Source organism: Lagopus leucura, unplaced genomic scaffold, assembly GCF_019238085.1.
Source record: "Lagopus leucura isolate 7727_CA_CO unplaced genomic scaffold, USGS_WTPT01 Super-Scaffold_1, whole genome shotgun sequence".
NCBI classification, from domain to species: domain Eukaryota; kingdom Metazoa; phylum Chordata; class Aves; order Galliformes; family Phasianidae; genus Lagopus; species Lagopus leucura.
Window position 1 is genome coordinate 6573733 of NW_024962250.1, and position 26361 is coordinate 6600093.

General features: G+C 45.4%; 2 protein-coding genes across 7 annotated transcripts; one reads left to right on the forward strand and one right to left on the reverse strand.

Annotated features, from left to right (window-relative positions):
* Nucleotides 1–633: 633 nt before the first annotated feature.
* On the reverse strand, nucleotides 634–26283 carry ATG13 (autophagy related 13). 5 transcript variants are annotated; one of them, XM_042872654.1, is made up of 18 exons: nucleotides 26165–26279; nucleotides 17251–17332; nucleotides 16493–16573; nucleotides 15740–15859; nucleotides 15234–15280; nucleotides 14573–14713; nucleotides 14084–14124; nucleotides 13460–13556; nucleotides 13012–13110; nucleotides 12168–12258; nucleotides 9748–9846; nucleotides 7703–7813; nucleotides 6888–7021; nucleotides 6019–6136; nucleotides 5254–5331; nucleotides 4835–4951; nucleotides 4251–4379; nucleotides 634–3680 (listed from the first exon to the last, which is right to left on the reverse strand). In XM_042872654.1, the coding sequence occupies exons 1-18, from the start codon at nucleotides 26188–26190 to the stop codon at nucleotides 3603–3605; spliced, it is 1689 nt and encodes a 562-aa protein (XP_042728588.1). In that variant the 5' UTR covers nucleotides 26191–26279; the 3' UTR covers nucleotides 634–3602. The 5 variants fall into 5 exon arrangements, with proteins under 5 accessions (XP_042728588.1, XP_042728595.1, XP_042728604.1 ...); XM_042872661.1 differs by having other exon boundaries at nucleotides 7703–7786; nucleotides 26165–26278; XM_042872670.1 differs by lacking the exon at nucleotides 26165–26279 and adding an exon at nucleotides 22254–22320.
* HARBI1 (harbinger transposase derived 1) lies at nucleotides 21623–25999 on the forward strand. 2 transcript variants are annotated; one of them, XM_042872699.1, is made up of 3 exons: nucleotides 21623–21890; nucleotides 22920–23647; nucleotides 25218–25999. In XM_042872699.1, exons 2-3 carry the CDS (start codon nucleotides 22978–22980, stop codon nucleotides 25592–25594), a joined length of 1047 nt encoding a protein of 348 aa, XP_042728633.1. In that variant the 5' UTR covers nucleotides 21623–21890; nucleotides 22920–22977; the 3' UTR covers nucleotides 25595–25999. The 2 variants fall into 2 exon arrangements, with proteins under 2 accessions (XP_042728633.1, XP_042728640.1); XM_042872706.1 differs by lacking the exon at nucleotides 21623–21890 and having other exon boundaries at nucleotides 22731–23647.
* Nucleotides 26284–26361: the final 78 nt, after the last annotated feature.

Consider the following 26361-nt stretch of genomic DNA (forward strand, 5'->3'; position numbering starts at 1 on the left):
GGTGGTAGCAAAGATTCTGGTGGGCCTTGCAGTAAGGCCCACATCCCCCAGGATGGTTTGTGTGAGTTTGCTGGCAATTACTGCTTCTCACATCATGCAGCATCTTTCCTTAGTGCATGAAGTGATGCTGATAAATACACATACAAGCACATGCATAATGTATGCATCTCAGTAGCTGTAAGGTTGCAACGGGATACTGGTTTCTGATAAGACTGTTACTGAGTTATCCTTGCTCCCCGAGCTGGAGTACTTCCCTTCATAGAAACTTACACTATACTGTCACTTTTTTTCCTGCATCTTCCTCTGCCTTTATAAAAACCGGACACCCTTTATGCTGCAGTTTGAATCAGCACTGCTTATATTTATGCATCCATTTTTACCATCTTACTGTTTCTCCTTTGAAGGGAAGATGTCAGCACCTTACATGGCATGGCATTATCTGGGGTTAACTTTAAGCAATGCTATACACGCCCTGGCTGACTATTCTAATGGTAACAAGTGGCGCACTGCACCTGCTACCCCTGGCAGAGGCAGGCAGCTCTGCCCATCCAGTTTCCTGGAGGACAAAGACTGAGGGGTTGGGACCTCAGTCAGCAGATGTGGAGGAAAGCGCGTAACGGAGCAGTGTTGCTGTCCATTGCTTACATAAAAGTTTTATTGGAAATTCTTTGAATACTTGAAGTACAGCGGAGACTATTTCCAAAACAATACAATTTAGGAGCCTTTTCCTTCACCCAAAATATCTGTAAAGCAGCAGCTATACACATGCTGTCCTTAGCACAGACTTGAGCAGACATCTGCTAAAATAAGCAGCCCTCATAGTACAATCTGTAGTAGGCTACAGCAGCAGCTAGATCTTTCCTGAAGCTGAGCATTTACACAATGGTCAGAGAACTCAGAGCCTAGATGCAGCAACTACGTGTTGAAGCTGAGGAATGTCCAGAAAAGAGGCACATAACTCAGCCCTAAAGAATCTCTTTATTGCTATGGTCATCCAGCTCAACACCAGCAGCTTACATAGGCTAATTTCCAGCCTTCCATAGAAAAGAACTGCCACACTGAAGTTCTGCTCTACGAAATACGGGAGCTGTAGCAACACATGAGCACAAGTATTTGGCTTGGGGGACCTTCTGGGCAGGATCAGCAAGAAGGGCATGCTTTCTGCCAACTCCATCTACAGCTTTTCAGTGTGCCCAGACGCCAGCAGGAGCGCTGGCTAGATAAAGTTCAACCTATTTTAGTCTTCTTCCCTGAATACAGTGCAAATCAGCACTTTACCCCATCTCTGCTGCTTGGCAGCTCAGATCATACAGCCGTGCACTGGCTGTAAGCTAAGAAAAAGGTGACAGCTCACAGAGGGGCGGTTGCTACGTCCTATGGGCAATAGAGACCAACCTGTGAGCAGAGATGAGAACCAGGTGACACTCAGTCCTTGAGTTTCTGCACCCTTATGACACCCCTTCCACCTGTAAAGCAAGGTGACTCTGGCTGTGTGCACACAAGTATTAAACCCCATGTAACTTAAATCATTCTGTGAGCCATTTAGAAACTTCTTAGAGGTGTCTGTGCATCTTGTTTTGCAAGTAGTAAGCAGTGTCTGTGTGAGGATTCAGAAAAGTTGGATTGGGTGAGTTATCTGGCTATGTTCTGGTGGGTGCTTCTTCAGCATGGCTATAACCTGGAGCTTTAGAGCTCACCTGTCCTCCCATGGAGCACACCTCTTAACCAGAAAGCTGGTAAAGTTCAAGCACTGCGCTGCTCTGACCTTACAATAAGCTCTACTCTGAACTTGGTTCCTTGCTCTACCAGTGGGTACAGAATTAGTGTTCTAGAGAGGAGATGAGCTTCCCCAGTCATCTGCTAACCATCTCTTTCAGTTGAGAATGCGGCACAGTTGAAGAAGCTGCCATGATGCGCTGCCTTGAAGGCAGGTTACTTAACCACTCTAGGGAAGTGAAGATGGTTCCTTGGTGTAGAGGGAACAACGCTTTTGTAGAAGGGGAAAAAAAGGTGTATGGGACAGTAAGGGGCCTTGCAGTTGCTCATTCTAGTTATACGTGGGAGGAGGAAAACAAACCACGAGAAGACCAACCTTCTCTAAGTTTCTGCTTAGTGTCACCGTTTCTCCTCCTGTCCGTGTATCAGACAAAAGACAAACAGCTTAATCAACCACAGAGTGCTGCCAGCCAGTCACACTGCTAATAGCCAGCTCATTACAAAAATAAAATTTCAGCTCATCGAAAGCCAGCTGATTAAAAAGTACCATAAGCTCCCAAAAATGTGCTTCTTTAAAGAAGCTGCCTTCTGAATGGCTGAAGAACACTGCAAATTCATCCATACCTATCAGAACACAGCTTTTAAGTCCCTGCCACTCCACTCCACTGATGTGTGCATTTCCTTCTATCAGTGGGCCCTGACTGGATGAAATGGAAACACAGTCCCCAAAACAGAGTATTATATTAGAATAATCAAGTCTGTCTTATAAAATAAATATCTTGAATATTTTCCTGCAAAAGGGGACTCACTGGACAGGGTTCTGTGGCACACATGCTGTCTGCAGTGATCCAGGCAGAATGACCCACACAACTACATGAAAACAACATATTTTAAATATAGGTTTCTTTAAAAGCAATAAATATTTCTCAATTCTTAAGATCATCTATTAACCATAAAGCAGGAGAGTTTGCGTGGGTTAGAGGAAAGTATCTCAGACTAAGACTCCTAATTACATAACCCTAAAGAAATAGGATTCCTAGTATTTACAGTTACATTTCAAAAGCAGACTACGAACTCAGCATCACAGCTGCTACGTGCAGGCTTGCCAACACAGTCAAAACTGGTAAACTCAACATAGCTGAGTGTCAGTACACTCAGGAAGGAAATGTGGAAAAACACTTCTGTGGTTTCTGTCCTGCCTATCAGCGAGTCTTTACAAAAGGTGTCACACAACGACTGTGTAGAGACTCAGTTCCTTAGAAGCAGAAAAACAAAGGTAGCTTGTATTACACAGGTCCCAAAGCTGATGTCTCTCCCTGTGCTCCAGGCACTCACACTGAAGTCAGGCTAAAATGGCCCATTCTGTGGAACGGATGTCCTGGACACAGAGCTGCTGATCTGCTGAACTCAGACCTTAGAAATGACCCAAAGCTTTCTGTGCTCTAACAGGATCAAAGACTGTAGGAAAAAAATGTCTGTTAGCAAGAAGCTGTGTTGAGGGAAATCACACCATAGCATCTTTGGAGAAAGAAGGATCTCATAGGAGGAAGAAGATGGCAATTTTTCACAGAGCCCCTCCACGCAGAACAGACTGAAGAGAAAATGAGTTTCATACATTGGAGTTTGACTTCCTGTGTACCTACTGGTCATAAATTCAAGATTGAACGTGAACAGGAAGAGCAGTCCAAAACTGTGCAGTGGAGCAGCTGAGGAAAACCAGCAGATGAGCTGTACCTGCTGTTGAAAGAGCAGTCAAAGAAAGCTCACTTGATGGAAGGAAATAGTCAAAGCAAGACAAAAGGTGGAGCAGGGGTGACAGATATTTGTTGACATCATTCTCCAGGATGGTCCGAGGAGAACTGCTGCAGCAAAACTGGAAAATCGCTTCACTGCAAGGTTTCTACAAAGGCATCAAACTCTTTGACATTTTTCTCATGGACTGCCAGCTTCTCTGGTAGTGAGTCCTGGAGGGGCAAAGAAAGGTGCAGGTCAGGTCTCATTCACAATGGATAGAAACTGCATTTAAAGCGTCCTTGTAAGGCAAAAATTCTTTTTCTAAGCAACCCAACCCCTCTCCACCATTCTGGGCTCCTCTTCCCACATGCACAAAACCAAGAGTCCTCTGACAGGATCTAACAAGGGACCCCGAGAAAGGAACTCTGAGCAGAGTGTGTGTTCTGCAGAAGAATAAGTGCGCTGGGGCCTGGCCTTGTGCAGATCCACCAGGATTTTACTTGTATGCAGAATGCAAGATCAGGCCTCGTTTGTCACTAAGCCTAACAGACCAGAAGCGGGATCAGTTTTGAGGGAATAGTTTTGTGATTTGAATGACAACTATAGAAAGCACGTGGTAGCAGCTTTCAGTTTGAAGACAAACAAAAAAGTTTCAGAGGCTCAGGTGTGCTATAAACAAATCTGCATTTGTCTGAAACATATTAGTGAGGGACCCCCCTTAGTCAGATTCTTTTAAACTAGGAACAGGGAGAGAACTATAAAGTATGATTCCCACGAAAAGAAGCTGTATGGTTCCATACCAAATCCTCTGCCATGGACTGAGCTCCTATGTCAATGGAGAGGCTGCTGAGTTGAGGGGGGTTCTGAAACTCACGGTAAAATGTCCCCAGGTCCATTGGAAGAATGTCATCTTTTGAAAATGCTGGTTTCTAGAATCAGAAAAACCACTGTCAGTTCTCATTCAGAGATCTTTGCTTCCCTTTTGTCATAATCTCAGATAAAGTTACTACTTGCTACCAGTAAATATCTTGGTATTACAACTGCTGTTGTAATAGCACAGATTAAATAACTGAACAGCTCCAGCTAAAGCTTGGCCAAGCAAGGCCAAGATTTGTGGTTGCCACTTAGAAAGGAGCATTTTTGTGGAATCTGGTTTCTTTAAGCATTAGAGAAAACAAACAGCCCAGGTGTTGGTAGGAACTGGATTACTTAATTGGTAGCTGCTGGTATCAGTGCCCTCTGTGGTTTGGGGATTGCTGGAAGTCTGAATCATGGGTCTTTTCCCTCCCATGAAAACAGCTTTTATTTCATTTGCTATTGTACCAGTACCCAAAGCCCACCCAAGATGTAGGTGTTATGTGAGAATACTGATCAGGGCACTTACAAAATCAATCATAACAAAGTCATCATGGGTGTTCCCTGCGCTGCTGCCACTGGAGCCCTCTGAGTGTAAGCTGCCTTGTAGAGGAGATTCAGTTTCTGGGGAATCAGGAGGATTGACCTGCCCAAGAAATTGAAGATGGTGAGTAGTGATGTTATTTATGAACTCATTTGTCTGCATGTTTTTATGCTGTGTGGGCAGTTAGGAGGCTGGATGATAAGCACATGCTGCAGTAGCACACACGTGTTGTTTGCATACCAGGAGAGCCCAAGGCTCAACACAGGAGGCCCCAGTTCCTGGGTTTCAAGCAGCTAGTTCTTTCCTCAAAATAAACACTGAAGTGTACTCAAGAAAGGGAATAGCATGGATATTGCATGAGGGATGCTGAGAAGGCACAGATTATTCCTTGGGAAGGGGCTTACCATGGGGTCGTTATCTTCCAGCTCAACATTCTTGGGAGCAAACATAGCAAAAGGAATGTCTAAGTTGGCCATGGTCACCTGAGGAGATTCAGCAAACAAAATTTCACTAAGAGACTCTGCTTACCCAGCACAGCAAAGGCTACTGAAAGTCTCTGTCAGGTCTACTAAAAATTGCCCAAGATCACATCATCAGTTTGGCAGGATGCTGACAACCTCATTTAAAAAGATATAAAATAGGTTGTACTCAGTTGATCGAATACAGACACACACTCCATATACAGCACCTTATATGAGACAGGCAAGAGGTAACACACTGCTACACATTCAAACAAACCCCCTTTGCCCATCCAAAGGGCCTAGGAGAGGGCTTAAAAACATAGTTAAAGCAGCTGTAGCAACTGGATGTATCTCTAAGCTGCCCTAGCTGAACTTCCTTAATGCTTGCTTACTTGTGATGAACTGGCCTACTGCACATCCTTTCAAGGAAAGGAGGCTTTGCCGTCAGCTTCGTGGGATCATTGGGGAGTATGAAGTCTTTCGTACCCAGACTGGGTGTTGGCAAAGTGGGACAAATTCAGCAGTTGTCACATCCCAAAAGGATTTTATGAAAAGTATGCCTGACAAAACTGCAGGCAAATGCTGCAGGCAGAAATATGCACCCTCAGTCTTCTGAACTGCCCTGACATCGGAGCGCTTTGTTTCCTCTTTGTGTGAACAGGCAGGAGAGGCAGTGTATGCTTGTGGAAAAAGCTGTCTGCTAGTTACCTGGTTAATAGGTTTGTTGACAAAAGCTCCCACCTTCCGGATAAAGATGGTCTCCAAAAGGTCATGTGGGGAGCCACACTTCCCTTCACTGCTGTTTGATACTGTTTCCGTGTCCTCGCTGGGAAAGGAAGACAAACTAGTGACTCATTGCATAACCAATACAGGCAAACAATAAGGCTCCTTCATTTTTCTGGGTTTACTCCCGATATTAAAAAGGAGAAAAACAGAAATTGTTTTCCTTGTACCATACCTTTCTCCTCAGTCATAAGCAGAAAAGGGGAGTGGGATGCTTGTGGAATCAGATTTTTGCTTAAAGCTGGAACAAAACTAGTTAGTTGAACAAAAAGGTGCTGCTGACTGAGATAGTTTTTGTTTTTTGGGTTTTTTTTGGAGGGGGACTTTACTCCAGAATGTGTGTGTTCAGAGCTGTTCTGCTCATCACCATTATTTTTTCAGTAAAACAAACATCACAAGGACCTTCAGGAGGCGAGGTCAAGAAGCAGAATACTATCATTCACTCTGGCTACAGAGGTAGCAGTCTAATGCATCACAACAGCCAGAGTCAGGATTATTAGTTCACTAAATGGCTTTTAGTTATTTCACTAGCCTGTTTGCTTTCCTATCACAGGTATTTGGAACTTTAAAATAGCCAAAGAAAAAGGCTGAGTCTTCTGGTAAGAGGACTATTTCCATAACATACCCAGGAAAGTGCTAGGAAAGCCCCAGTCAGATAAAACTGCCTGCTGTTTCAGGGGGAGGAAAAACAACAGTTATGCTAAAACCAATAGCTAAAAAAGGGAAAACAGTTTTATCTTAACATGGCTCCAAATGGGTTAGCACTAGTGGAGGGTCATCAAAAACCAACCTACCTACTAGAAGGAGTAGCTGCTGAGTAGTGCGCTCCATCTAGTGGGGTGCATGTCCTCTCTTGGTCAGCTTGAGTGCCATGTGCTGGCTGGCTAGGAACTGGGGGAACTCCCCCCTCTTTGCCTGGACAGATCAACTGAGATGGAAAGGAATGATCAAGTTAGACAGTTCCAAAGTAGGTCGGCAACACAGTGCAGTACAGAGCAGATTCCCTTGTATTGGGACTAAGTCATGGTTTCTGGCATATGCCTGGGCTCTCACACCCATGCGGCAGCAGGTGATATCAAGCAGGTCACCATCTGAGTACAAGCTCTTTCTTGTTCCCTTCCTACTCCACTCCATTTCAGGGCTGCACTACACAGAAGAACTGTCCTATGCAACAGAACAGAACTTATTTTTTCTGATAAATGGATGCAAATACACCAATGCGGTCTGTGAGCATTTCCTGCATCTAGGTTACAGAGCTGTGCTCGCAGAGCTACAACAGCAGCAGCTCTGTAACACAGCTGAGGCTTGAAATCAGTGGCACATCAGTGCAGGCGAATAGGTTGGATTTGGTTTTACAAACAGGTTTGACATCTTCTAGCCATTTCTCTACGTGACCCCTACCATACCCCAGCACAGTCAAAGATGCTGAGGAGCCAATTCTTAGCTTCTGTGCAAGTTGTGCTTTCCTTGTACTTAGCCTAGATTCTTTTTGTTCCTGACAGACAAGATACTAATGCATGCTCTAGTTTCAAGGCTTCCCTTAAGTGTAGAGGTGACACAAGAGGGTTGCAATACCAGCTATGCTTGTTCTTCTACCCTCTACAAGTACCTGGTGAGGGTGTGCAGCATTCAAGCCACCAGCAAAGAGTACAGGATACCCCATGTCAGCTGATCCAACTCCCAGCGCAGCAGGCTGATAGGAAAGACGAGAGCTGGAAAGCTAAGAAAGAAGAGAGAAAAAAAAAAAAAACAGGGGGCAAGGGGAGAGGAGAGGAAGGGAAGGGGAATGTCCCACAGTCTGAATAATCATCAGTCACTGAAGAAGGAACAGAAGTCAGAGGCACAGCACAGTATTTCAGGCTGGCAGAAGGCTAGATTTCATTAGTCCCTCATGGAAGTTATTATTTTAAAAAGTTAATATTGTAGGGGACTAAATTTGGGCTTTGTCATGACTGGTTTCCTACACATAGAGGAGGCTGTGAGAGATATGGCTGATCTCTGACGTCCAGTCACAGGGAAGCTCTGCTCAACAGACTTGTTTTGCATACTTACAAAACACTGAAATGTTAGCTTTGTATCAGTTAGCTTCTGCCAAAGAATACAATGCCCCATAAATGTGCTAGATGAAGAGAGGACTGGCAGGCTAACTCTTCTGAGATTGCTCTAGGAACGAAGTGTTGCAAGCAGTGAAACTCTGCAGAAGTTCCTTATACACTTAGATTTCCCTAACTAGAAATCTAACCATATTAAATAACTTTCTCCTGCTTTGGCTGTCTCGGCCTCAACAGGAACACTTCTCAGAGCTCTACATGTGATACCCTAGCAGTGCCAACGCTGATGTAATTTGCAGGAAACTGAATGGTGAGCAGTACTTTTATTCATATGAGGCTAATTAAGCTGAACAGAGCAATCTCTTTTTGAAGAAAAGCAGGTACAATATTGTTATTTTTGTTCTAGAAATGTCCAGGCAACTTGACTCCTTTTGAAGAACTCATGTTGCTTTGGAGATTTTACACTCATCTTCCTGTAGGAATTCCTGAAGGAATTCTAGGCAGTGTTGCTCAGATACTGAAGTGGTACCTAAATGTTCTTTCCTATAAGGTACTTCTCTGTCCATTGTTGTGAGACACTTGCACAAATATGAGGAACATGACTTTAGACAGACCTATAAGGTGTAAACAAGGAAGAGTAAACTCAGGTCTTTATAAGGTGTTACTTGAAACCTGGAAGACAGGTGGAAGTGAATTTATTTTTTCTCCTTCTAATTAACAGCATCTCTGTTCTAATCCAGGAAAAGTTCTAATGAATGACTGCGCAAGTTCTAGGGCTACTGACTGTTAAGAGAAAACATTCAGTGCTGTGCCCTTGCCTCCTGTGTCTCTGACTAACAATTAATCCTTGCAGCTGCTGTTTATTCAAGTGTGTTTGTCCTGTCTTTGGCAGACCTTCAGCTGCAAAGGCATTTAAGCAGCTGAGTCTCATTGAAATCCATACAAGAGAAACACCCAAGAAGATGTGGTTCCTAACGAAGGTAGATAATATTCACTGAACTTGGGAGGGCCTCCAGCATCAGTGGGATCAAAATTTATTTGTATTTCTATTAAATTAGATATTTCCTCTTTAAGAATAGAAAATCAATTTGCCTTTATAACTTTTGTTTCCTCTGTCCCTTTGCTCTCTCTGTCAGACTACGTACAGCCCTTCTTAGCCAGCAACAGGCTGTGTCCTCACTGCATCCTTAGTGTTATTGCTGTAGGGAGGATTCCTACCTCAGAGATGGGAAATGCTAGCTCCTTCTCGACCTGACAGCCTGAAAATTATGCTGTGCCTTCTTTTCTTGTTTAAATTCACTCCAGTGAAGTCCTTTTAAAACCCTGCTCAAAGTTCCTCTTTCTCCTGTGTCCTCTGAGTTTTACAGGCTGCTTTATACAGATCTGCTGTTCAGCACAAAGACTGCAGGTGGATTTTATATCTAGAGCACACTGGTTTTGCAAACTGTTACATTTTCAAATAACATACCTGCCCTATTTTGGGTTGACCAGCCTTTCCCATGCACAACAAACATTCTGTTTTGTCAAACGTGTACTTTCCTGTATTTGTTCAGTCATGCCAGTACTTTCTGGCCACGTATAGCACGTTCTATTGGAAACTCACTTGATGTGAAAAGGCCAGCCCCATCACTGGGACCTTCAAGGTGTCCGTCACCACAGGAGGAGGGGTCTGAAAATGTGCCTTTGTGACAGTAAAAACACACTGTGCACAAACACAGACGCACAGAGGAAACAAAGAAAAGAAAGAATGAGAGAAGGGGAGAGAGAAAGAGAGAAAAGGACTTCAGAGAAGAACTATGAAGAGTTGGATGAACTGAATGCTAGCAAGGAATGTTTGACTGCAGCAGCCATGCCTACACATAGAGCAGAATATTTCAGTGTTGCCAGAAACATGTTCATTTTATACAGAATTGACTTTCTGGTCTCAGGAAACTATTCTACACAGGTAATATTTAAGATTCCAGTGAATGCTGCCAGATAGTGTCCCACAGCTAATAGAACTGTTACCAGCCTATCAGCAATGACAAGGCCAAGTAGTTACCAAAAAAAAGGTAAAAACACTTTTACTTTTAGAATGTAGAAATAACACTGAATTTAATGACTTTCCACCTGTCTGAACACGCTCCTAGTCTTCCAGCATTTAGAAGGGCAGCAGATTGTATTTCTGCATGTCTGTGCTGCAGCCTTAGACTAAGGAGGGACCAGACTAAGGGGAGATTCAAATACACTGATGGGAAGAGAGAGCTCCTTCACCAGAACTGACACCAGAAGTAAATGCTATCTTAGAGTGCTAATGCAAAAACGTAACCCAACTCTGGTTCACTCACATACCTTATACCAGCTATTCTCTTACTAGCATGGTTTTATGAAAGCTGCCTGAGGCCAAATTTTACTCCACATTTGGGATACTTCAGAAACACACAACAGATGTGCTATACAAGCTGACAGGGAAAAGTTAACACTCAGTGCCTTGTATCACACAGACTAGGCCTCATTTCTAGTTGGAAGGCAGGCAGAGCTTTGGACAGCCTGTCTATACGCTGTCTATACCACACAGTTTCTTGTGTTCTCCTAAATGTTAATTTGTAAGCAAAAAGATGGAGAAACAAACCAATCTGTCAAGCAGCCAATTTTAACTGTTTAACTGTAAAGAAGACTGGCAGTTGTTTATAAATGAGCAAGCAGAAGCTATGAGCCATGTAAAAGGTAAGAATGTAGGCTCACGATTGACGTGAATCCTCAAGGTTCATCTGATTTCATAACACTTTTTCCCTTCAGTGACAATAAAACTTCACGTTCCCTGGGGAAATACCAGCTTCACTGTACTTACAAACATTCATACTGTTATTTAATACTGTCACAAGCAAGACAGTGGAAATTTCCTCATGAACCCTACTGCATTTAACCTGCTTTGTGAACAGGCAGAATACAACTCAGCCACAAACACACATCCTGAATCTCAGAACAGGAAAATCTTTATTCTGTCAGACTTACCGTGGGTGCCTGCTGATCAGTTCAATGTTGCCTAATGCTCTGTCACTCAAAAGCCAGGTGGTGAAAAAATGCTTCCTAAGAAAAGCTTGTTTCTGGCTCAGCCATTCAGTAGAACACGTTCTACTAAACCAAGCATGCTAATTCCTCTGAAGGAGAAGAAAGTCCTACAGCATATTCTTTCAGTTTGGAGTGGCACTCCAATTATACTTTTTTCTGTGTTTTACATTCAGAGGAAGAGATTTACAGAGTCTTTAGATTGTCTTTAAAATGCAGTAGAGCCATCTGCTTGACCGAACAGCAAAGAACATTCCTGAATATTTAAAGCTATAGGTGAACAACAAATGCCCAGTCCTTCAAAGTACAGCACTGTGGAGTCAGATACATTTGGACAGTAGAAAAGGGGAAACCTGAGTTGCTGTTCTGCAAGGTTCACAAAGCATTTGTTTTATGTATATTTTAAAACTGAAACTTAAATAACAGTGGCACGGGTAGGTAGAAGTACAGAGAATTAAATTAATTCCCTGGTTCAATACAATGACCCATTTCTTTGCTGGTACTTACTTCTGCTCCTCCAACTAGTTCCAGATGGTCCAACTAATAAGGCTTTTGTCTTTTTCCTGCTTTTCCATTCTGCAGCCTGAAAATATGACTATGCCATAAACATTTTCCTGATAATTCAGTGTTTCTTCCTCAGTGTCAGCCTGTTACCTCTATTTATGCTGCCTGACACTGATCTCCTGAATTCCTCTTTTTGCAGTATCAGTACATGCATGTATGTAGTACGCTGCTGTCGTCTTCCAGTGTATCTCTGTTCTTTCAGTAATTCATTCTTTCTAATCCTCCACCGTCTTGTTGAAATCAGTATCTAATGAAGTTTTACCCAGAGTACAACCATCTGAATAAGAAGCTTACACATTTTAATTACTGTCAGGAGGTTGCATGTTTGCATAATACTTGATGTAGAAGTACACGCACTACGCTATCAGTGATGGTTCTACCTAGGAATACAAAGAGCTTGTTTTCTCCTACCTGAGATGGAGGAGAGGTGGAGAATGATGTAGTACACACTTCCTGGGAATCTTCTACTGAGGGGTATACTGCACCATTGTCCTCACCAGCTCTAAAGCAGCAAGAAAACAAAAACATCCAAACTGGAAATATTCCACATAACAAACAAATAGCAAAACACGCTGGGACAAATGCTGCAAGGAGGCTGAGAGTATTTGGGTGGAGCTGAAAGGAGAATTTTGAAGGGCTCTCATAATCTACTCGGCAGAACTGAGGGAAAGAGGGCACAGAAATGTTATTTTGCCCAGGATTATCCTAAGGGCTTCTCTTCTACCCCCAGACAGAAACTTCTCTCTATGATTTTTATTTGTTTATTTATTATACCAAAGAAAAGATTTTCTTACACCAGCCAATGCTACTAGCTTTGGTGTTTACAGAAGCATTGTCAAACAATACCACTGGTCCCAGTTTGAGTGCCCTCACATGAACTTCGGAGATGACAAACCTCGCACCTACAAAGAGAAATTCACCTCTAATCTTTCTCCATTGGATACGTCTGGAGCTGCATGCCTCTGCGTAGTTCAGCAGCAAGATTAAGTGCTACTCTTTCAAACTCACAGTCAAGATTTAACCTCTTTTGTGTCCAAACACTCCTGTAAAGAATTTGGCAACATCCCAGGGCTTGCTGCACTCAGTACTCTAGGCACGAAGAGAAATGTTGCCTTTCCTTATACGCTTGACTAAATCAGCATGATAGACCCTAATCCTCCAGTCGCCCTGCCCGTGCAGTCAGTGGAAAAGGCTCTGTGTTTGGGCATAACGATGCCTTCACCATGGCCCATGACTTCTCTCAGTGTTTCCTCACCTGTAATTGCAGGGATGCATGGGCGAAGAGCTGGGATAGGGGCGGTCCACAAAGTGATCAATGATAATCCCCATGATAGGAGGGGTCCTCTCAAACTGCCTGCAAGGCAACAAGCAATGGCATTATTGTAAGGCTGCTTTTACTCTTTACTATATCCCAGTTCACGGTATCCTCAGAGAACCCTGGTGTCTGCTAATGGGACCAGAGTATCTTTACAATGCAGCTCTGCAATTCCAAGCATGCATTAGCAATTTGGAGTTTCAGCATCTGACTCAGGGCAACCCAAATACTCCATTTGCTGCAAGACTTAAGCATTAGAGAATATTCTCCATTAAGGAGAATTTCAGCAAGAAAGGATAAGCAGAAGGAAAAGATATAGGGGCTCACAGTGTGAAGGGTTCAATAGTACATTACTGTGAAAGTTTCTGGCATTATCTCATTTTCTCACCTGGTTGACATGAAAGCAAGGTTGATTCTGTAGGCACAAGACAAAGTGATGGTGCCCACTGGGGTACCCACTGTCCCAACACGAACTGTTTGAAAACCTATAAAGTTAAAAAATGATTATCAGTTCTACTGAGTACATAGAAGCTGATTATTTATTCTCATTATGTTTCACTCTGTGGTCTTATTTCTATAGCGCTTCCATTATCCCTTGCAATCTGAACTCCAAATACGCACACAGAGTCTGCAACAAAGTAGCACTAGGTTGTCTTGGTGCGATGCTTTATCTACAAACTCCAGATGTCACTTCTTACCTGGGTTTGAAATACTATTCTGAAGTACTTCTTGAGCCGGAGCAGATCACTGTCTCCTCTACTGGTCCTGCTCCTTATAAATTTACCTCCATATTCTTATTTCAATTCTGGGTCAGACTGGCAAATCACTCTAGATTTTGCCAAAGCACCACATTACACCTGTCACCTTATGACTCGACTCTTCACTGCCCCACATACAAATATTGCATAAACCTCAGGTTTTCTTCTGTTCGTGGCACTCAGAAATGTTAACAGATAGCTCACCAGTACAGAAAATAGTTCTGCTCTAGTTTCTGTGTATTGCCTAACCATACCTTCTCCCAGGCCGCTCAGTTGCACTTCACCAAAATATATCCTGCGGGAAAAGAAGAAAAGAAAAGCTATTAGGACCAGTGGGGACATAATGCTGTACCTATCCACGTTCCCTATTTCATTTTATGAGCTGAACAGTTGGAAGCACGTTTCCTTTTTGGGGAAAAAAAACACAAACATACATAGTGGCTGGAATGGCCACATCAACCTTCTAGCTATTTCAGAGGAAGACATGCCACATAAAAAGGAAGAGAAAAAGGTAGCCAAGTCTAACAAAGAATATTTCTTTAAACATTCAACAGCTCAGAATGAGGTTATAAGGTAATAAATGCACAGTCCAAAGGTCTCTATCACCTTTCAGCCGTAGACAGATCCAAATCATTTGAATTTATTGTAACTAATTTCTTTTTACCACATTTACAGCTGCCCTATGCAGTTCTAGAGTTGCTGCTTATTCTATTCCGGATGTGGAATTTCACATTCTACTTTACCTGTACAATATCACATATTCATGGCCTTGCTTCCTTGAGAGTCTGTAGGCTGGAGTTACCCTGGTTATAGCAAGCAAAGACTTCAGTAGTAGAGACAGTCTATTGTATACTGTGTATGAGACTTTGATTTCTTTATCACACCTACAGAATGCAAATGAGAAAGTTAGTCATCTGTTCCTAACAAGAAAGTAAATTTTTAATCAAAATGAGTCTGGGTGAACTGTTTTACATCAGTTTTATTGCCAAAATGACAAAATAAAATCCCAGTGTTCAGCTGAGAGCCCTGCTTCAGTTTAGTCACCTGTTGTAGATGTACTTGCTGAAAAATGCCATGCAGCTCTGTACTTGGCAGTAATATCTTTACAGTATTTAACACTTTTAGAGTTACTGAGTAGATGTGAACTGTGAAGTTTCTTCGGGCGGGGGGGTATACAAATGCAATGAAGGAATTAAGAAGGAACAAATATACTGTTTTCTTTTCTTGACACTAATATTAAACAGCTTAACGGCTGCACTAGATAAAGAGAAAACCCCTGTAAAGTGTCGCAAGCCATGCAGCCAATTATGTGCTCATTCATCAACATGGACTGAGTACTGCTCAGTTTCATCAGCCAAAACAAACAAAGGACAAACAAAAAGGTGGTGTGAAGAATGCACTTACTTCTCATTCATTTCTAGACACCAAATTTCTAGCTCCATGGAATCCCCCTGGACCAGAGAAAGATGGCAAACAAAGACTCATTTCAGTACACAAACCTTTTCATTAACAACCATCTCATTAACAATCAGCACTAACCACTCTTCTCAGTAAATATGTTTCTCCTGTTTCCCCCTTTCTTACAGTGCAACCATAGAAAAAAATGTGTTGCACCTCCCTAAAAACTTGATCACCTGAGGGAGTATCTTCTTCAAGCATCTCATGGTTTAAGAAATTAAGTTTTGCTGTTTATCATCTATGTGTTTGGCCCCAAGATTTGCACTAAATTGTTTCTGGCAATCAATACATTTCATTAGCACATTGCCTAACTTCTAACTTCTTTCCTAATATTTGAACTTGCTTTTGCATTTTCTTGAGCTAAAGAGTACGAACTCTGCAAAGTGGGCTGGCATTAAAGTAAAAAGTAATAATAATAATAAAAAATCAGCATGTTTTAACTATGTCCTCACCTCTGAGGTTTTAAGAGAAATCTCCACGCACATAGACCGTCCAACAGCAGGCAGCTGTCCTGCCAAGGCTTTCTTTGCTTCATGAGTAACCTCCGGTATGTCTTTGATGGCCAAATTGAACTGCAGAATGAAAGAGAAGGTTCACTTCTTGCATTTCTTTGAAAAACTGCCTACTAGTACACTGCAACAGATTCATGGGCCCACATGTAATGTATTAGGGCTGTGTTCATTGAAGTACTTATGAAATAGTGAATTCCCAGATTGGCTGAGGCTTTTTATATTTGCAAACATTTCATTGACTGCTAATTCAAATGTTCTTTATCCTGCCATCAAAATCATGTTCCCTCTCTCTCACTTGCTTCATATGTTCACCCACAGAGTGGGGCCTTGAGTCTCTCCAGTTTTAATAAAGCCCATTACTATACAGACTTGAATTGCAGAGTTGCAAGCTTGTGACAGAAAGGAACTCATCACCCCTTCTCCAGCAAATCCTGGCAAAGTGCCTTAGTGAGCTGGCAGGAGCTGCTGAGAGGTATTGTTTATCTCTCCTCTAATCAGCCCTTCAAAAGTCCTGAGTGACGTGCTGTGTGTCAACAAGAAAAAAAAGGCCAGTCAACATAATCAAACCTAGTAGCTATTATATGAATAGTTATTACGGGCTGCACAACGCTCTAAGAACTGTTTGTGTTCTCAATGCCAAAAATAAACAACAAACGAGAGTTTATGGAGCTGCTTTACAAAACATGGCTTTACCCAGTCGGAGCCTGTTGGGGAGGACGACGATCGGGTACAGATTTTCTCTCCGAGTCGGGCCTGGACAATTACTTGTACCGTCTGAAACAGAAAGGACACGATTCACACTGGGCTCAGGAGATCAGCAGAGCCCTCAGCTCAGAAGCTAACAGACAAATTCCAAGGGAAAAATAAAAGGGATCGCCAGAATGCAGGGAAGCAGTTTCCGATGCTAATTTTCAGGTGTAATCAAATCATTATACATAACAGGTCAGATAGATATGTCAGATACAAAATGGTTTTAAGCTAAACTTTCTTTGTAATAACATGAAATGACTAACGCAGTTTTCTGATCAGGAGTTGTAGTTTTCTGTACTACTGAATCAAAATGTATAACCACTTCCTGAACCTGGACACTAACAAAAGTGAATCTGTACACTTCTAGTATATTAAAAATCCACTGTCAGATTACCTACAATCATCTAGCAAGGCCAAGCAAGTCAAATATGGGTACCAAGGAAGGCCAAATGTTATAGTTATATATCAGCATAATTCAAAAGAACATTCTGGTATTACTGGTTTTGAATGCAATGTAAAAATGTAGATAGGCTGAAAAGGAAGTTTAGAGCCCAGCAGAAGTTACCACCTAAACGTGGGATGCTTAAGTGTGTTGATGGGAGCCCAGCATTGACAGAGGTGTGATATATCTCAAACTGATCCTATGGCTTTTTCCTTAAATAAGAGAAAAAGAAAAATTTACATGCAGGAGAAAAAATTACCTTCAGAGCAAAAAATTTGATGAACTTGTCCAGGTCCTTCCTGTCCTGCGAACTGAGATCAGTGTCCATTGCATATGGCAATCTGAAAGACAGTGCAGGCATAAGAATGAAGTCTTCCTTCAGCTTTCTGTTTGGATTTTAAGATTTCAAAATATTTTGCCATTAGAAGCCACCTCAAGAGAAATAATAAGCACCAAAAGCCTCGGTCTGTCAAAATCCTAACAAGAGCTTTGAGGGGCACAAGTGATGTTTAATCTCATGTGAATAATATGTCTGGTCAATGCAAAAGGTACTGAGAAAGAAGTAATAAAGGGAGGTCACAATTAGAGTACAATTTCTCTAATTTTGCTAGCTTAATTTAAAAAAAAAAACAAACCAAAACACTCCAACAGCACACTGGGGTCTGTACCAAGCCATCCATTAGACACAGCAGTAGGGCTTCAGATATAATATATTCTCAGTTAACTGCACAGGACAAAGCCAGGACAAACTGTTTTCCTGGGTAAATGTGGCAGTAAATCTGTACGGCTGCAAATCCACCTACAACCAACTGAAAAAATGTATTTTTGCCAATGGAAGAACCACAATTCTACTTGTGCTTCTCTCAAAAGCTTCTGATGACAAATACTCAACCTCCCTCAGTTATACTGGCTTGCTTGTCAAAGGAGTAGGAAAGGTTTTAGCAGCACTATGGAGCTTACACAGTGCCTGAAGCTGGCAGGCCAAGTTACTAATCAGATTTCTGCCACATCACATCACATGGTCTGGGAGAAACGATAATTTTCTTTCAGTTTCTTCACATGTAGGTTAATAATCACTTAGAGACCATGGGGAGGACTGCCTTAATGAGCAGTTTTAACCAATGCTTTTTACTCATAAGCCTTCAAAGTATTAATTCATTCTTAACTCCTGCTGCTGGTTTTGTTCTGAGATGGTTAATCACCCCAAAGCAGCTCGTCAGACATCACATGAGTGGAGCGTGCAGCCCCTCACAGCAGTGCTGCAGTTCTCAGCAAGCAGGAGCACTCAGTGCTCAACCTTCACTCAGGGGCAGAACTGCAGCCCTGAGGGGGGTCAGTCATCCCAGACATCCACAGAACATCAGACAATCATTAATGACTCTGCACATCCACAGCTTCTGTTCAAAACAGCCCGATCAACAGAAGTAAATGTCTCTTTTAAGTCATGCTGCTACATAAGAGTACTGCAACTTCCAGAGCATCTTCTAGAGTGCTGCTTTCTGAATGACTCTAAGAAGAAGGCTGGGCACTTACAGTGGTGGAAAGTTCCAGAGCTACATTCATCCTGCACCTCCTGTACTCTACTGCTTTAATTATAAGTCGTGGTTTGATGTGAAATCTAACAACGCAAGCTGTAGATGCACTATCAGATTATCCTTTGGGTATTTTAACCTCCTTAGATCATTTCCTGTGCTTAACATCCACCAGCCAGAGACTGCATGTTTCTCAGTTGCAGGAGGGATGCAAAAGGGAGCTGGTTCTTGGAGATGTTTCACGATGCACCACTCTAATGTAGAAAAATTAAGTTTTTTGTATAAACCCTTCCCATTAAAAAAGAAAAAAAGAGTGAGCTGCAGTTGTTCTTTTGTCTTAACTGAGCAAAGCTCTGTAAGGGAGGAGGAACCAAGATCCACAACAAAACTTGGATCACATGGCCAACAAAACACTGCATTAAAAAAGTGCATCTTTTTCTCGGCAAAGGGAATACTGAAATTAACATCCAAGAGCAAACAGATCAGCTTTTAATGAGAAGAGAAGAGAGCATTTATTTATAACCCCTGGAGAAAGCTGCAAGGAAGTGCTCTATCCTTATGGCGCAGAAGAGCTGTCAAATATAGCACCTATGTTTTCTTCATGGGATTGGAAAAAAAATCTGGATATTGACTTGCAAGATATTAGAAAACTAATGAAAGATGTTTGGCTCTCTGATCTGTTAAGAAAGGAAATGAAGCATCAACACAGTTCTCTGTGCACTGTAATGAATCAGTTCTAACAGCGTTGTACCCAAATAACTCCAGAGGGGAGAAAAGCAGCCCTCAGAGACACACCTCAGATGCAGGTTTCAGAAGATGAGAGCTTTACAGTTCTGCCCTGCTCCACCTGAATCACGACTCCTTTTGCAAGATCCCAAGCTTTCTATAACATCCACAAAACATTTGGAGGCTCATACCCTCACCTCAAGCTCCCAATGCCATAACAGCTGACTCACTAGAGCCTAATGCACAGTAGCAAGCATTGGGCAGGATTTCATGTCAGGGAGCTGTAATTTCAGGGACAATGATCACCTTGGAACTCAGCCCCTGGCACACCCAAGACCTGGCATTGGGCAGATAGCACCTCCTTGTTTTTGCAGGGATCCTCTGATGGTTATGCGTGACGTGCTGGGGCTTAGGACAGTGCTCACCTTTGGGATCACTCTTGGAAGAATCAGAACTAGAACCACAGCAAACATTTCATTTACAAAAATGCCTTGGTTGCCTCAGGTTAGCTGCTAAGGCCTGACCTGAATGTGAAGGAAACTTGTCAAACTTGTTTTGACCAAACTCATCCAACTCTTCAGTCCTGTAGGTTGTGATGCCAGCAGGGTCCTTGCTAAGTGCCAGTCATTCAAGCAATGCTCCACACTGGGGGAACGTGATCGAATTTTACATGGAATAACAAGCAGAAGGAGCTGACCATTGGTCTCACTCAAAAATGCACGGATGACTGATTCCTCCTCAACCAAAGAATTTCTTAACCAAACAGAAACCGCGCTGCTTGAACCTTGCACACAAGATGCTCACAGGTAAACCAAACATCACAGCCACACAGCTTTTGGCTTTCTTGCTGCCTTTCTGCAGCCTGCACTTCCACGCCCTACTTATTCATGCCTTTGTCTCTACTTTCCTCTAAACAGAAAAGTCCAAGAAAAACATTCAAAGGACAAATGCTACATGAGGCTTTTTTAGCTAAAGCCTCATTCTTTCTTACAATGCTGTGAGGCAGTGAAAAATATGAGCTCTACCCAGCAGTCAGATATCTAAACATTGTGCCTTACACACTCCATTGGCAGTTGCAGTCTCCTTCAGCAAGGAGAAAGGCACGTGAACATGAGGTGATGGCACCTCATCTGCATGATGCAACAGCCTGCAAGAGCCATCCCCTTCAGCCCTGAGGACAGCTCCCAGCATGCTGTGCCCACTGCCAGCAGCCTGCTGCATGCAGGCACTTGTAGCCGTGCCATGGAACAGGTGCACAGCAGTGCTTGTGAGCACCTGCATTACCGTACAGCTTTCGTGTCTGGCAATTCAGTGCGTACGAGTGTTTGACACACAAATGAGAAAGGAGCCGAAACACCTGACACACAGTGGGCATTAATGCTGGGAAAAGCATATACAGGCTGCTTCCATTACGCCTCTCCACTGAGATTTCACTTTGCATTATGGCTGCTACAACTTTAACTCATAATGCTTTCCTTTATTTATCCAGGCTAAATAGTTGTTCAAGTGTTTCTGTCCCACAGTGCCACACTGACATTGAAAAGAGCATGGGGCCCTGACCAAGAGCTCTGACCGTTTCGAAAGTGGGCTGCTCTCAGCCCAGTTCTCATTTTCCCATTGTCTGACCATGCCCCTGCACTGGGTTCCCTACTCCCACTGTTTTTTTCAGAACTATTTTGTAAACACAGGACCCAAATCCAACATCTGAGTGTGTCCTGTGTGAAGCTCCAGAGAATTCCTGTTGAATCTTTCAGGTAAAATGAACATGAAAGTTTTGGAAGATTTTAATAGACTGTCTGATAAATAGGGTTGGCTGCCAAGGGAACTTTCCTAGAAGATCTCCTTCAATGATCAAGAAGTGCCAATGCAAGCAGGTATTTTCAGCGCATTAATAAGCAACTATAAAAAGCTCACGATGGAGACATCAGCTCCAAGGCCAGGCCTGTGAGTCAAGCTCTACACAGACTGAAAGTTAATCTCCATTTCCCCCTCATAGCAGGTTTGCTGAAAACCTAGGGAGAAGGGAGAGAGGGAGAAGGGAACAGTGCTAACTTAAGGTGTGCCGCACTCATTCCTGAAAGTCTAGGAGTTAAAAAAAAAAAACAGACAAGCAGACTCTAGGAGGCAAATTGATTCATATGATACAAACATTCTGATGAAATCAAAGGCTCTGTAGTTCACTATATGGTTAAGTTTTGGCTATCAAAGACTCATTTTTTTCCCGCTTATCAGAACTTTGTAACTGATAAACGACTTCCCAGTTTAGGAAGTGCCTTACTAAAGCCAGCCCTGCCAGCTCCGCCTGCTTAGAAACAAAAAGGAGTAATTCCTCTTGACCAGCAGTTACATTCTGTACTTCCCTGAGCTGTACAGATGTGTCAGCACAAACATCTATCCTGGCACTGCGAGTCAGGCCAAAGTGCATGGGCTGGAACACAGTGTGCAGCTGCATGTCCCGAACCACAGCACCATCATCACGTCTCAGCTCAGTGTGCACACACGGTTGGTGTGCACACGGTCGGGAAAGTTGTGCTGATGTAACCCCAAAGAAATCCAGGGGACCCTGCCTGATCCTCCCGGACTTCCGGCTGACTGCAACGTCTTATCCTGAGCGCAATGCCTCATCGCTCTCCGCAAACAGGTCGGTTTCACCACCTCACGTCACTCCTGCAAACATCTGGATTTGCCCCAGATACTTCGTTTGCGTGGCCAACCGCAGCTCAGCGGGGCAGCAGTCCCTACTCAGAGAGGGACGAAGGATGCGGCCGCCCGTGAGCCCCCCCACCCCGAAACACCCTCACACCGCACGGGAAACGGGCAGCGCTGAGGGCGCAGCGGGCGGAGGGAGCCGGGCCGCCCGCAGGCCGCTCTCCTCGGTGCTCCCGGGCAGCCGCAGGCCGCACGCACCGCCAGGCCCGGCCGGGCCCGGCCCGCCGCCGCCGCGATCCCCGAAGCCGCAGCGCAGCGGCCCCCCGCCCCCCGCCCCTCCGCCCCGGGCCGGTACCTGCGCGGGGGCGGCAGTGCTGGCGGCGGGGTGGCTCATCCCGCGCCCAGGCCCGGCTGCCCGCCCCGCGGGGCCCCGCTCCCCCGCCGCGCTCGGCGTCCCCTCAGCGCCCCGCGGCCGCCTCCCGCTCGGTCCCGGCGCTCGGGCTGCCCCGCCTCACAGCCGCGGCCCGCGCCGCGCCGCCGTCGTCACCATCGCGGCCGCTGTTTGTTTTCATCCGCTGCGGGCGGAGAGAGGGAGGGACGGGCGGACGAAGGAAGGGAGGGAGGAGGCGCCTGAGCGTCCGCCGCCGCACTTTCCACACGCGGCCCTCGGCGGCCCGGCCCCGCGGGAGGCGGGAGGCGCGGCCGGGTGCGGCGGGCGGCGCGCCGCTCCGATCGCGGGAGGCCGCGGCGCGGCGAATCTGCCGGGCGGGATCCGCTCCTCAGCTCCGGGCGGCGGCGGCGCCTGTGGGCCGGGCCCTGCGCCGCCTCGGGCTTCCCGGCGGCCGAGAGCCGCCCCAGGCCGGTAAGGGCTGGGTTCTTCTGGGGGTTCCCAGGGCTTCTAGAAAGCCGGGAATCTTTATTTCGTCGCCGCGTAACCCGAATAAAAGGAAAATGGGGACGGAGTCCGCAAGGCCGGTCCTTAAAAGCTGTGCTGAGCCTGCCTCCCGTTTGCCTCATGCAGGTGCAGGCGCTGAGACGGGCGGCGTGACGCGGCCCCCGGGAGCCCTCGGCCCGCCGGCATGGCCGTTCCCATCGCGGTGCTGGACTGCGACCTCCTGCTGTACGGCCGCGGGCAACGCACGCTGGACCGCTTCAAGCTGGAGGACGTCACGGATGAGTATCTGGTGTCCACATACGGCTTCCCCCGGCAGTTCATCTGCTACCTGGTGGACCTGCTGGGAGCCAGCCTGTCCCGCCCTACGCAGCGCTCCCGAGCCATCAGCCCCGAGACCCAGGTGCTGGCCGCCTTGGGCTTCTACACCTCCGGCTCCTTCCAGACACGCATGGGGGATGCTATTGGCATCAGCCAAGCCTCCATGAGCCGCTGTGTTGCCAACGTCACTGAGGCGCTGGTGGAAAGAGCTCCCCAGTTCATTCACTTTCCAGAGGACGAAGCGGCGGTGCGGAGCCTGAAGGACGACTTCTATGCGCTGGCGGGCATGCCGGGTGTGCTGGGCGTGGTGGATTGCACCCACGTGGCGATCAAAGCGCCCAACGCCGAGGACCTGTCCTACGTGAACCGGAAGGGCCTCCACTCCCTCAACTGCCTGATGGTGTGCGATGCCAGGGGGGCCCTGCTAAGCGCTGAGACGCACTGGCCCGGCAGCATGCCCGACTGCACCGTGCTGCAGCAGGCAGCCCTTACCAGCCAGTTTGAAACAGAGCTGCACAAGGATGGCTGGCTGTTGGGTAAGTCAGTTCTTCGTCATTGCTTTCTTTTGCCTCCTTGTGGAGTACAGAGCCTCTTGGAACTGGGGGTAAGCTTCTGATTGCCTTCTTGTAAATTCCTTGAGGCTTGAGATTCAGTTCGGACTATCTTGGAAATCAATAACAGTAACTTCCAACCTGTTTTATTTACTCTGATTACTGTATATTCATTTCATTCATTCGTATTTCAGTATCCAATACCTACCTAAGCAGAATTATGCAATTTTAAATTCATAGAAACATAGAACGGTTTAGATTGGAGAGAAACTTAAAGCTGATTCAGTTCCAACCCCCTACATGGGCAGTGTTGCCACCCACCACATGAAGCTGCCCAGGGCCCCATCCCGCCTGACCTTGAATGCCTCCAGGAATGGGGTATTCACAACTTCTCTGGGCAGCCTGTTCCAGCACCTCCCCACCCTCTGAATAAAACATTTCTTCCTAACATCTAACCTAAATCTCCCCTCTTTTAGTTTTAAAGCCATTCCTCCTTGTCTTATCAGTCAGACCATGTAAAAAGTCTCTTTCCCTCCTTAAAAAGATCCTTTCAAGCACAGGGAGGTCTCCCTGGAATCTTCTCCAAGCTAAACAAGCCCAACTCCCTCAGCCTTTCTCCATAGGAAAGGTGCTCCAACCCTCTGATCATCTTCATGGCCCTCTTCTGGACCCACTTCAACAGCTCTGCATCCTTTCCTGTGCTGAAGGCCCCAGGCTTGGACTCAGTGCTCCAGATGGGGCCTCACAAGAGCAGTAGAGGGGGACAGTCACCTCCTTCTCCCTGCTGGCCACCCCTCTGTTGATGCAGCCCAGGATACAGTTGGCTTTCTGGGCTACAAGAGCACACAGCTGGTTCATATCCAGCTTTTTGTCCATCATGAACCCCTAAGTCCTTCTCGGCAGGGCTGCTCTCAATGAGCTCTTCTCCCAGCCTGTACACATATCTGGAATTGCCACGGCCCAAGTGCAACACCTTGCACTTAGCCATGTTAAACCTCATTAGGTTCTCATGTGCCCACTTTTCAAGCCTGTCCTGGTCCCCTTGAATAGCGTCCCTTCCTCCTGTTGTGCCAATGGCACCACTCAGCTTGGTGTCATCAGCAAACTTGCTGCAGGTGCAGTTGATCCTACTGTCTATGTGATTGATAAAGATGTTGAAGAGCACTGGTCCCAAGATGTGAGGGGACATCACTTGTGACTGGACATAGACACATTAACAACAACACTCTGGCTATGACCATTCAGCCAATTTTTTATCCACCACCAAATCTGTGGTCCTAGTCCAGTTATACTTTCATTGTATTACGTGTTAAGGAGATTCTCCTACAGCTACGTCACGTTCTTCCAAGGTTTCCCTTTGTAAACCAGAATATCTTTATTTTGTTATTTGTCACATTTGTAAACCGGAGTTTTCAGTGCTCCTTCACATTTTCTAATTTAGCCAGAGAAATATGTTATTCTGTATCTACACTACAAGAAAACCCAGGGCAAAGATCAGAAACTGATGGTGAGCTGTAGGTCTGTAACTTGTGCCCCTTCCTTTCCCTGCCAATAGGTGACAGCTCCTTCTTTCTCCGCACCTGGCTGATGACCCCCCTGCACATCCCTGAGACACCTGCAGAATACCGCTACAACATGGCGCACTCTGCCACACACAACATCATCGAGCGGACATTCAGAACCATCCGATCACGATTCCGCTGCCTGGACGGCTCCAAAGGCACCCTGCAGTACTCCCCCGAGAAATCCAGTCACATCATTCTGGCCTGCTGTGTGCTTCACAACATCTCCCTGCAGCACGGGCTGGACGTGTGGTCCGCCCCTGCAGCGGGGCACGTGGAGCCGGCAGAGGAGGAGTATGAGCAAATGGAGTCAATGGACTCTGAAGCCTGCCGTATTCGTCAGGAGCTGCTGCTCACTCATTTTAGCTAGCATTGTGGCAGCAGGAAGGCTTCTTGCTGTTCCTCTGAGAAGATGCAGAGACCAGCATGCTTCCTCCTCTTAAGTCGGTCAAGACTATGGGATGTGAGAGGAGAAGAAACTCTATTCGTTTCAGGGGGCATTCAGAACTTCTCTTTGTCTCCTTGTAGGTGTCATTAACTGCTGAATCGTTGCTGTTGTGACTCTCATAAACACCCCTTCCTCCTAATTTGGAGGACAATGGCTGTAATGTGAGGTTGGTGGAGAAACGTGGAAAACTGTGGTGATAACTATGATAAATCTGTAAGCCTCACACTATTTTACCAAGCAACAGTTCTATGCCACTTTGTAACCCAAACCACTTACAATTGATTTTTGAACAGCATTTCACACGCATTAAACCTCCCTGTGGGACCATGTCTGAGTTCATAAGCAGAGAGGCGCACGGAGATTTCTTTTAGTTTGCAGGTATAAATTCCTGCTTAACGCCGGCCTGCAGCCGTGCCCACCTCGGGGCCCAGCGGTTCCTCTGAACGCTGCGGTGTCGGCAGGCGCTGGGATTGCAGCGGTATTGGTACATACCTGGAGGGGCAGGAGGAGATGGGCATTTCTTCCTTCCAGACAAGCTGGAGGAGACGTTAAGCGCTGGCCGGCGCGGCTTAGCTGTGCGAAGCGTGAGGCGCGGGGCGCGTTTCTGATGCCGGGATACGGACGAAGGCGCGCGGCCGCAGCCCCAGCATCCCGCCGCGAGAGGGACGCGCGGCCACGGCCGCGGGGCC

Bases quoted from the DNA above. Each gene is read 5' to 3' on its own strand.
- HARBI1 (XM_042872699.1), top strand. From the start codon at position 22,978: ATGGCCGTTCCCATCGCGGTGCTGGACTGCGACCTCCTGCTGTACGGC. The intron at 23,648-25,217 runs GTAAGTCAGTTC...CCCTGCCAATAG, and splicing joins CAAGGATGGCTGGCTGTTGG to GTGACAGCTCCTTCTTTCTC.
- ATG13 (XM_042872654.1), bottom strand. From the start codon at position 26,190: ATGCCCATCTCCTCCTGCCCCTCCAG. The intron at 12,259-13,011 runs GTGAGGAAACAC...TTGCTGCTTTAG, and splicing joins ATGCATCCCTGCAATTACAG to AGCTGGTGAGGACAATGGTG. The intron at 9,847-12,167 runs GTAGGAGAAAAC...GTTTGTGCACAG, and splicing joins CCACCTCTCCTCCATCTCAG to TGTGTTTTTACTGTCACAAA.